General features: G+C 41.2%; 1 protein-coding gene across 1 annotated transcript in view; it reads right to left on the minus strand.

Moving 5' to 3' along the window:
• LOC124255964 (protein Smaug homolog 1-like) overlaps nt 1–12,260 on the minus strand; it is a 40,450-nt gene that overhangs the window by 8,110 nt on the left and 20,080 nt on the right. Inside the window, exons 8-10 of the mRNA XM_046689915.1 lie at nt 9,142–9,248; nt 8,658–8,865; nt 998–1,067 (exon numbers count right to left, since the gene is read on the minus strand). Coding sequence (XP_046545871.1) covers nt 998–1,067; nt 8,658–8,865; nt 9,142–9,248 — 385 coding nt within the window. The remainder of the gene's footprint in view (nt 1–997; nt 1,068–8,657; nt 8,866–9,141; nt 9,249–12,260) is intronic.

Below are 12,260 nucleotides of genomic sequence, written 5' to 3' on the forward strand. Positions count from 1 at the left end.
TTTAAGTGTAGCACAACAAGACCCTCAACAATTTACAAACACAGTACTCATGCTTACAACTTGAACTAATTACATAAACTGTTAGCACACATTTTAAGGGACTAGTAAGTGAGTGAGTGAGTATGGCTTTACACCGTATTTAGCAATATTCCAGCAATATCACGGCAGGGGACACCAGAAATGGGCTTCATATACTGTACCCATGGGGAATGGAACCCGGGTCTTCGGCGTGACGAGTGAACGCTTTAACAACTAGGCTACCCCACCGCCCCTTAAGGGACTAAAGTTACTAGGCAATAAAAGTGGTCCAAACTGTATCTCAAACTGCACCCCAACAGTGCTCCATGCAGACACGGCATGGCTCGACTGAAGGAAATAAAACCTCATTGCATTTGGTGAACCAAACATCAACTGGTTGCATCTGCTGCTCAATCTAACATTATATGCAATGAATTTTTGCATTGATGATTTAGAAAATCATTCCAAACAAATTATTCCAAGTTTTATGTTATATTTTACTTCACAGAATTTCATAGTTTGAACAGTAACAGTCATTCAATCACTGCCCGTGTAGTCATCAGAGTCACTGCCCGTGTAGTCATCAGAGTCACTGCCCGTGTAGTCATCAGAGTCACTGCCCCAAGCCAGTTCCTCATCACACTATTTTCCAGCTGTTTTTCAGGTTGCACTAGTGCAAATTCTAGATACTTAAATTGAGCACTGCATTGTGTCAACGTAAGAGGTTAATGCCGTCTCTTCTGCTACATGTGGCATTGCTATTACATCTTTCATTGAGAGGTAGTGTGCGTGTGCATATGCATGTGCATGTATGTGCATGTGCATATGCGTGTGTGTGTGCTACAGTTAAACATGGAAAACCCACTCTGACATTGTATACTGTGAGCTGACCACTCACACAATTTGTTAAGTTGTGCTTTGATGTCTGTTTACAAAATGCTTTATCTAACAAGGTGCAGAAAAGGAAAAGTGATCTTACCAGGCACTGATAGTGAGAGTTGTCCTGATCTGATTGGAGCGGAGTTGGTTCTGATCACCTGCTGTTTACCCTAAAAATACAAAAACCATCACATTCATCCCACATCTAATTGCACTTAAATTTTGTTTACATGTTAGAGGAAACACTGAGCTTTGTTATTGGTTGAAACTACTTTTGAAGTTGAAATTATTATTGCTGTAATTCTAAAACAAACTAAAATATGTCTGCTTTAATTTACAAATGGAGTTTTTCTGCTGATCATGAAATCATAAACCAACCAAAAGTCACCACTTAGCTGATCTATGTAGCATGTGTCAGAAAGAAATATACTAAGCAGCAAAAGAAAAGTCAGTTTGGAATTTTCCTTCACAGAAATAGATAACTGTAAACTCATTTAATGTTTTGATTGTATATTTTTGACAACATCTCCAACTTTACCTGAGCAAAGATATTCCTTCCCAAACTCAGAATGGAACCCAAGAAATGGTCACAAAAACGCAACCTGATCTCGGAGATGGTACAGTGTTCTCTGTTTGTCATGCAACTCATGCTGCACATGCTGTTCACAAGGACCAGCCCTATAAAATGCCCCCCAAAACATGGATGAAACATTCACATTACAACGTCAGCAGGATGCCGCAACTCACGACAGCTCAGAGGAACCAGGCACTAGGAAGCCTTGAAGCTGGCCACACTGCACATGCCGTTGCTAATCACTTCCAGGTCAACGTTTGGACCATCTACAGGCTGCAGCAACGTTTCCAGGCCAACAACACCAAAAATGATCGCCCCCGTACTAGCAGACAAGGGGTGACCACAAGACAAGACCGCCATGCTGTGCGACAGCATGTCCAGAATCCCTTCATGCAGGCATCCGAAACAGCACGCCAGACAGTGGGAACACACGGAAGACCAATCAGTACTGATACAGTACGCCGACGTCTTAACAGAGGGAACCTCCTTTGCCGTAGACCTTACTATGGACCTATCCTCACCCCTCTTCATAGACGTGAACTGTTCTGTTCACTGATGAGAGTCAGTACTGCGTATCAACTGCAGATGGCAGAACAACACTATGGCGACGACATGGCCAGCGTTACTCGGAACAATGTGTTATGGAAAGAGACTCATGGGGAGGTGCAAGCATCATGGTATGGAGTGGAATAGGCATGAACCTCTGTGGTGTTCCAGAACCTTGGTCCAGGGAGAGCAGGCAGCATCACAGCGGTGCGCTACATCGACCAAGCTCTCAGTCCCCACGTCATACCACATTTCGCACGTCACCGGAACAACATTTTCCAGCATGATAACGCCCGGGCCCATACTGCCAGAGCTACACGGGACTTCCTACAGCAGAACGGTGTCAACATTATGCAGTGGCCAGCCCTTAGTCCTGATTTAAACCCAATTGAGCATCTTTGGGATGAAATTCAGAGGAGACTGAATAATGTCATACCAAGGCTGAACACAGCCGATTTATTGCGCCAAGCCTTTCTAAGAGTGTGGTTCCAGGTGCCAATGGCCTTCATCAATCGATTGGTGCACTCCATGCATAGACGATGTGCTGCAGTTATTGCTCATGGTGGTCACACTAGATACTGAAGTCAAGAGTCTGAATGGACTGCAAGTGTTCTTGGAATTGTGCTGAGTTATTCATTGATGTGTCAAGATATTGTACACAAAAAATGTTTTTGATCCGCTTATTATGTCCATTTCTGTAATGACTTGATTACAGTGCCTATCTAATTTTGAATTCGTACTGATGTTTTTTTTGCTGCTGAGTATATTTAAGAGTTTGGGAGGTTCTGCTCAAGAAACAGCACACAGACGGCCGGCTAAGTATGCTCACAATTTGACCCCATTGATAAGCCCTAAGATGATAACCATTTAAGGCTTTCCATGGTCTTGCTATTTAGACTTCTAAACCTGTTACCAATTGAGTCGATGCTTAAGTGAGTTCCTTACCATTACAGGGTAAAAAAATGTAAATTTTATGATAAAATTAATATTTTATACTTATCCTGACTCGTGCTTATTGCTTATCTCCCTCCTCCTTTCGATAGTTAAGTGGAAACTTGAATCCCTTTCAATTGCCTGAAGTGATCGTAATATCACTCACCCACCAGTAGCCCCCTTTTCCCAACAAAACAATCCCATGTGACCTGAGCCTAGCTCTCATCACTCTCTCCGAAATAAGCCCACATTACAACTCACAGTGAAGCCCATAAGGCTGAGAGGAGACGGTTGGGAGGGCTTCAGATTAAAATATCAATTTTATCATAAAACTTACATATTTTTCCTTATCCTGACTCATGCTTATTGCTTACTAAATCCGATGGAATAGGTGGTGGGTCAGCCACCTAACCGGACTCACTGGGGCTGTCAATCAAACAGTCTGATTGCATACCCCTTGGGAACTCTTCTTGCGGCTTCCTAGTTGTCTAAATGTCGTACTTGGGGGAACACCTTCTCTCAACTCATTAAAAGAAGTAAATCTTATAGATTTTTGATAATCTAGTACTCTTCCATGTCTAGTTATCATAGAACGATCCATATGTAAAGGTAAGGACTATTACCAAAACTGAATCGCAACCCATAAGTTAAGTAAGGACTATTACTCATCTGGGTTTATATCACTCATGTGCTGACTTATCAAGTAAGACAGGGAAACATGGACTCCCTGCTGGTGGCAATGGGTCAGTTGCCTAGCGTCAACGAGTCAGCATGATCAGGGTGAGTTTCTCAATGTCTGGCTGGAATCGTGAGTTGTTGTGCCAAGTGGACCTAACTGGTGAACGCCTGATACATCCTCTGTAGCAATGTCTCGTAGATAGTGGTTAGCAAACGCTGTGTCGGATTTCCAAAAACAGCCTTCCATGATGGATGATAATGAGCAATTCCCATGTAGTGCAAGTGTCGACGCTAATGCTCTACCTTCATGTGGGTTAGATGCTCTAGATGGAGCCAGTCCTGCTGCTTTCTAAGCTCGTAGAATGACCACTCTGATCCAGAATGAGATTGTGGTTTGCGAGACTCCAGTAGTCATGGCAGGCGATAGTGAAATGAAGAGATGTTTAAACTTTCTCCTTCTTTTAGCAGTCCGTTCTAACTACATTTTCAAAGCTTTGACTGGGCATAGGGACAAGTCCTCTGTGTCTCGTTGTCTGAGGACTGATGACAATGCTGGTACACGGAATTGACGATCTGGTTGCCCAGGTAGTTGATTCTTAGCTATTAAGTCCCATCTTAGTCCTCTTGTGTCGAATTTTTATTGTTTAAAGTCAAGAGCATGCATTTCTGAAATCCTTGGTGCTGTAGCTAAGGCGAGGAGAAATATCGTTTTCTGAGTTAGCAACTCAAACGTTGAGTCTGTTAAAGGTTTGTAGTCATCGCTGGTGAGATGTTGCAGCACTGTGTTGAGATACCAGACTGGGGCTCTAAATTTCTGCTGTTGATCCTCTAGTTTAAATGATCTCTGTAGAGCGACGAGTTCAAGTACTTTGGTGAGTTTAACACCCGTGTTCATCATGATAACCGAGCTGATTGCCGCCAAATAGGTTGAAAGTGTAAATCCTTTCAAGTGTCTAGTCAATCTCAGATGACATAGATATTCTGCTACTTGAGGATGTGTAGCTTTTGCAGCCGAGAATCCTTTGCGTGTAGCAAACTGATGGAAGCTTTTCCATTTATCATCATAGAGGTTGTGAAGCGTGTCGCAAACAGATCTATGAGAGGACGACCTTGACTTCTCGTTATCAGTTGAAATGCTTCCGGATATAACATCCATTCCGTAGGAGATGGTTGGACTGGTCTGGACAAGACGTCAGTTGCAGTCGGGTTGCTGATCTTGTTGAGCCTTGTAGGTTTATGTAAAACGCTACTGTCAAGTTGTCTGTGTGGATCATGAGAACTTCAGTTCTCAATACATGCGCCCAATGTTGAATTGCCTCGATGACTGCCTTGAATTCTAGTTGATTTACGTGCAGACTCTTTTCGTTTTCGGAGACCCAACAGTTTCTGCCATTCCCTTATCGGTAGAGGTTTGTTCAAAGCGGTGAGAAGACAAGTCTGTATGTTTGCCCACCGTTCCTCTGGAACTACGATGCAGTTCTCTGTGGTGAGAAACTTGATTCTGAGGAATTGTAGTTTCTGCAATGGTTGTAGTTCCGATTTCACCCGATTGACTAATCATCCTAGTTGTGTTAGTAATTGGATTGTAAAATCTAGCTGATGTCTGAGTTGCTCTGCTAGTTGATGTGCCTTTATGTCGTTGTCCAGGTTGAAGGCACAGTGGAATCCTCTCTGATGTAAAAATGCCACTATGGGTTTTGTCACACGTGTAAATAGCCACGGGGCCAAGGAAATTCCAAAGGGGAGGACCTTGTTGTCCTTGGTATAGGAATCTTAGATATTTCCTCGAGTCCGGATGTATGGGGATGTGCAGATAGGTTTCTTGAAGATATATGCTGGCTTGATAATGGTTGGGTCTGATTACACGTCGCAACTGTGCTAGATGGAGCATCTTGAATTTAACTGGTTTTAGAAGAAAGTCTAGGTTGAAACGCTTCATGTCGTAAATGAGGAGGAACTTCTCTTTGGAGTTCTTTTTCAGTACTAGGAAAATTAAAGAGTAGAATGCTGGTGTAAGACTGCGCTGATCTAGAATCTCTAAGGCGTTCTTTACAAGTAGTGATTAAATGGCTTCTGTCAGTTTGATGCGATGAAGCTCTGGGTAATGATGCACCTGTGGTGTGACGGTGAGAGGTGGTGTCGCCTTGAGCTGAATCTCGTAGCCTTCATGTAACACTTGTAGAACATAGTCGTCTTGTAGGATTCTCCAATTTTCCCAGTAGTCACCTAGACATCTCCCTCCTGTTGATGGTTCTACCGGAATGACTGGGGAGGGACGACCCAGTCAGTCTGAACCTGATTTTCACTCACGAGAGGAGTGGGAGCCTCCTGATGAGTGGACTCTCCCGGAAGGTCCTCTTCAGTTGTCGTATGGTCGATGAAAATTCCCTGATTTGCCTCCTCGAAAGCCTGAAGCCTTTTTATCCTTGGCCTTCTGTATGCCTGGTCGAGCGGAATTGTCCTCGACTTGACGATTGCTGATACATACTATTCATCGTCTGCATGGATCTGATAAGCATCTGATCTCTGGAGTCCGTGCATACTTCTCGAGATGCTGTCTTATGTCGCTGTCAAATAGTGTAGATGCTGTCCAAGGTTGACATAATAGGGTCTTAACATGGCAGTGTGGCCAGTTGCAAGATGTGAGGAGTCCTTGTCGATGAAGTAAGGTCAAGCCTGCTGATGTAGACGACAGGTGATCAGACATAAATTCCTGATCTTTCTTTTGTGTGACGAGTGCTGATAATATCATTTTCTCTGTCCCTGTTCTGGGGGTTCTGAAAGTTGTTGATTAAAGCTTCGGTGATAGCTCAAGATCTAGCTAGTCCAAAGAATGTACATCTAGTAGTAGTGTCTAGGTTACCCAACTTCCTATCTTCCACTTTGTAGCTATGATGCTTGGAGTTGCTGATGATATGGAAGTTGTCCTCAATCTCTGCCTCTCTGAAGAACGGTTCCATACTCTGTAGAGGAAAATTCCTTACATTAAACACCGGTGTATGTTGACCTTAGTGTCTAGTAGCATTCGCGAATGCTGACTTGAGGTTCGACGAAAGCTGACATATCGGCTTTATGGGTGGGATCGTCCGTCTCTCTAAGTCTTCATCCACTATGCGATATGTCTCGGTCAAGTTTGAGTTATGAGTTGGCAAAGATATCAGTATGCCATCCGGGATCCAAGACAAAATTCAGAGTCTGGGTAGATAGTTGAATTATCTAGTTTGTGGACGCTCGTATCTGAAGCCGGTGCTTCATCATGTACGGAATCGCTGATAGATGCCGTAGGAGTAGACTGAGTAATCGACTGTCGATTCTCTGCTGAATGTTATTACTGCATAGCTAAGACTACTTGTCGTGCGACACTAGCCACAAGATCCTTTTCCACAGATGGGTTCGTCAAATTTGATGGGTTTGCACAAGACTGCAATGTAGTCGACTTCACTGTTCACGTCGATGAGAGGACAATCTCCAACTATGAGAGTTTGCGAACTCTTCTCCAGATGCTAATTCTCTCTGCACGACTAGTAGAGACAGTAGATTGGTTTGCGGACCCTTTCGCTAACTGTGTGGCCACAACAGTGGAGCTAGTAGACTGCGGCAAAGTGTGCCGATTGTCACTAGAAAGGTTCTTGGACCCTGACGTCGAACACGAAGATCTGCGATGAGACGAATGTTTTCTTTTAGATGACGACATCTTGGACGAATGCTTCTGCAAACTAGCATTCACTTACCCTGTAGGGGTGCTAGTAGACATGTTCTGTGAAGTCGTCAAGATGATCTGCGTACATCTGTTAAGGCGCTCTCGAATGATGTAAGTGCAATCATAGACCTCTCTGATCTAGTAGAATGTATAGATGACGTAGATCTTGCAACTGACGAATTCTTAGACAATCTAGATGCCCTCTTTTTCTTCACCAAACAGTGTAGTTCAGTCTCTTCTTTGTGGGGCGACTTCCTCTTAGAAGTAGATTAAGTCGTTGTCTCCTTTAGAGCGACAGAGACGGGAGAAAAACCAGAGGAATTCTCCATAGTGATCTGTGACAACTCACACTCCGTTGCCTGAGAATCACCCCTCACAGCCGCTACCTTGCTGATACGCTTTTGTTTAGCAAGACCTTGTGTAAATGTGTTAACAAATATTTATTAAATAAGGTGGTTGATAAATGTGCACAATATTCACAACGTGAGACTAAGGAGCACGAATAATGACAGCAAGAAGGGCAGATAGGGTGAAGATCAGCTGCAGAAAACCTAATCTGCACTGTTGACATGCCACCATTGGTAAACAAACACCTGTAACGGAGTTAAAGAATACAAATTTACATAATAAAATACATCATGATGAATCTAAAAAGTATCTAAATGCAATTCACAGCGACAAATTTAGACAAAAAGGCTGAAAAACAAAGGATATATGCCGCAAAAGGGACCCACATGACCGCCAAACTGTCTGCTTGGGCCATGAAGGAGAGAGTGATGTGAGCTAGGCTTAGGTCACGTGGGACTGTTTTGGCAGGAAAAGGGAGGCTACTCGTGGGTGAGTGATATTACGATCGCTTCAGGGAATTGATAGGGATTCAAGTTTCCACTTAACCATCGAAAGGAGAAGGGAGATAAGCAATAAGCACGAGTCAGGATAAGGAAAAATAAAACCTTTTGGAATGATCACTTCAACACAAGGCTTTCAAACATAGGCTGGTATTTTCAAACTAACAATCCTCAGGCAATATAAGAAAGATTAAATATCACTTGAGTTTTTGTGAATGATTTGGGACAGTGACCAGCTTACAGGTTGGCAGAAAGTAAAACATTGTAGTGAAATAGTGTAAAGCTTTTGTTATAAATCTAACTGTATCCGAACACAGGAAAATATGTTCATAATTATTATTATGCACATGTCTTTCCGAGTGTCTTCTTATGTTGACTACAATATAATCAACATTGTGGTCTAACTACTAAAGATAAGACTTGCTGTCTGATGGAATGTCATGCAGAGATGATCATGTATAAAATAGTGGTGTATACATGCCTCTAGCAGCCCAGGCTTGTTGAGAAATGTTGTGTTGAGGGAGTTGTTCTTCTGTAGGGGTACATGTCCAGCAGGCTGGGCTCCTACAACAGACCGCTTGGAACCGAAACTCCACTGCTGTATGCCATGTTTAGGGGGGATCCTAATTTGTTTGGTGCTGATACGATTGTTAAAAGAGGTTCCAATAAGTGGGAAGGTATTACCCCATCTGCAAGATACAACAATTGAAATTCAGTTTCAAACAGAGTCTGTCATACTGGACATAACATTACAAAAGTGGTATTTCTCAGGCCATAGTTTACAGCTCACCTGATCAAATATCTTTGCAATAGTAATCAAGAAAATCATTAATTTCAGGGGAAAAAAACATGATCCCTGGACAAAAAAAGAATTGGCCTCCAACTGCAGTCCTTCCTATTTAACACATTGCATGATGATCCAAACACCGTCTCAGACAGGTACTGACAACTGAGCAGCATCTTACACTTTTCGGGGTTTGTCAGTGCCATATTTGTAAGGAGGTGGCTGCCAAATCTTATGTGCCTGTTGTTTCCATGTGGCAAGGAGGTTCTTCTGCTTTTGTGTGAATGCCTGCAAGTAGAACAGAATATTAGACTACAAAATGGCCTATTTTCCTTCAACCAATGTACACTACTTCAATTGGCCTGGGCTATCACAAACACAATTGGCTTTCTTTATTTACACGTGTCAAGATACAAGGGAACACAAAGTTATCAAGCAGAACTGTTTCCAGGTTTTGACTTATTGTCAGTTTCTGAGGTAAGAGCCGAGACACTGTTGCTGATCAACAGGCAGTGTTCAAATGTAGTTTAACTCTTTCAATACCAGTCAACCAGAGGCATTTACTGCCATGACACCGAGTTCCCAGATACTCTGAGATCATAGATGAAGCTTATGTTTATGAAGGAAATTATAAGCTTGTAAAACGTTATTGCTACTACATCCCATACACCATTTAAAAGATCTAATCCTACTGTTGATAAATATGAAGTTTATTTTTATAATATTATTCAAATAATACAACCACAACTTAAATAAATTTATTTTTTAATGAAAATGCAAGTTTACATTTATAATGTCCAGATAAGCCACGAAAGAAGCAAAAACTATGGCGATTTTTTTCCATTTGTGACATGTCATAACATGCCCGTGCCTTTTTCTTTCATATTTTCATTTTTACGTAATCAGAAAATCGCTAATTTCTCGATATCAGTGGCTTTCCGCTCAGTAACAGGACACAACAACGGAAAATACCTCGGTTTTCGAAGCTTCGTATGAATAACACTGTACCCTTGCCAAGAGTATTTTCACAGTTGTAAGAAGCGATTTTATTGGATAAAGATTGGTTTCTAATGACGCTTTTTCGCCACAGTCTGCTATAAGGGTCGTGATTGGTCAAAAACAGACACGTGACCTAAGGCAGCCAATCATATTACGGCAATGGATACCGTCGGCGTAAACGAAAACTTTTAGATTTAGACGAAAGTTTTGGGTAACATAATGCTATTCTGAACATATTAAGCAAGAAATCGCTACATATATGTAAATTATGGGACGTATCGTGCTAGGTTATGACCTGTGACAAAAATGCTTCATGCATATATTTTCGCATTAAACATCGTGTCCGAGCGTGAAGATTGAGGCATCGAGAGCCGAGATGTCACTTGTCAGTGACTTGACTTGCATTACATGATCGCACAAAAAGATGGAAATAGTAATTTTATATGTACGTTTGACAACTTTTATGAATGCTGTTGTTGATTTTATTCATTAGTTTGTTCAATTTATTTAATAATTTCCTCGAAACATCGTTACTTGGCTCTTTTACAATGTTACTGTGGACCCGCTGCCGAAGCATGTGTCCGAGAATTGTTGTTTTCAATAACTTTGCGAAAAATAGTTTATAATTTTAATTCTGCCGATAATATATGATCAATTGAAATTTAATAAGTGTTTTCAGACATTGTGAAATGTGATGGATTTAATATATGAATCATAAGTCAGGTAAGTTCCTAAAATTATGTCTCATTTTGACGTGACTACTGCCTGGCCGCTTAAGCGGCCTCCGGTGTCTGGGGACTCATAACGTTGTGGCCGCTTAAGCGGCCTGCGGTGTTGAATGGGTTAACCTTAAAGGTCACATAAACCCTAGGGGGTACAAATACATAAATCACTAACTGGCATCGTTATAAATGAAACCCCATCACTAAAACTACTCATTTCGACCTTTAATTGACTTAAATCGACCTTTTTGACAACAGTGCACAATTCTCACCCGCGAACGAAATTTCAACCAATCAGAGCGGCGCGTCTCTGTGACGTCATATGAGGAATAGCTTTGAGGGCCGATGCAGAATTCATCTACATTTTAGGGGTTAAATTATCTTGTTTACAGGCTTGTATAAACCTGAAATCGTGACAATTGTTGTGGAAAATGAAAGCTATATGTTCTCACAATCTACTGTCATTTAATTTTGTCTCCTGCTTTGCCTAGTTTCCGAAGTTACAACTTGTTTTCATAGACGATTCTGTCAAAATCGCTTGGTGTCGTTAGGCCTTATTTGTATAATGACTGATCTAAATTGATCCCATTTCTGTGTTTTTTTACCTCGATATTTAATCATGTCATGTAAAAATCTGTTTGTATTCTCAAAACAGTGTCGGCCCATAAGTTTTCACATGCAATACAGCAATTAATACTCCCTTGTTGTAACCCGTGTTAGGTGGTATAAACCTACACATGTTATTTGTCATCATTCACTTGATGGTCAGGTAATGAATTTATAACAGGTATAATTAGTGGTAACACACTTAGATTACCCGACAAAGGTTCCCATTTGGCATTTCTTGTGTCTGGAGTAAATATTCAACATTATAAACATCGATCAAAGGATTAACCGATAACACGCTGATTGATTAATTACTTTTATCTTACACAGCGGAATTGTCAAAAGGTAGTGTTAATGTATGTAGATTTACTAATCTATACTGAATACACTCTGTCGTGGTCGGTGTTCGCGTAAAAACAACGCGTGCTCGTTCAAAGGATTAACCGGCAATACATTGATTGATTGCCCATTATTGGCTAAAAATTACTGTTTTTAAAGAAAGGCGGACATTATGCAATTAGTTGCCAGGTGTGCTATCTTGGGTGACCAATGAGACTATACACCAATACCTGAAAAGACTGATCACTTTTTTCGTATATTAAACTGTTAAAAGACACATCATTTGGAACAGTTTTGTGGATATTGATGGATACATTCCTCGAACAAGGTAATGGCCTGATATTGTTCCTATAACTTTAATCTGTTTTAATTTTAATATTTGCATTTTGTTTTTATTCATTTGTCGTAGCATTCAACAGAATCATTGTTTTCGCCGTGAAGTGTAATGAGACAGACAACATACACTAGGGTGTGTGTGCGCGGATTATGATTCACATTGGCAAACTATAAAATGTCTAGCTATTACAGTTCTGTTATAAATTCACTATAAGTATCAGCAGATCGCCTGCTTTTATTTAGTTTCAAAATGCATACAAGTATGATCACAAACTAATTAGGATTATAAGACCAAATA

This window comes from Haliotis rubra, unplaced genomic scaffold, assembly GCF_003918875.1.
Source record: "Haliotis rubra isolate DU_JTF1 unplaced genomic scaffold, ASM391887v1 Scf116, whole genome shotgun sequence".
NCBI classification, from domain to species: Eukaryota; Metazoa; Mollusca; class Gastropoda; order Lepetellida; family Haliotidae; genus Haliotis; species Haliotis rubra.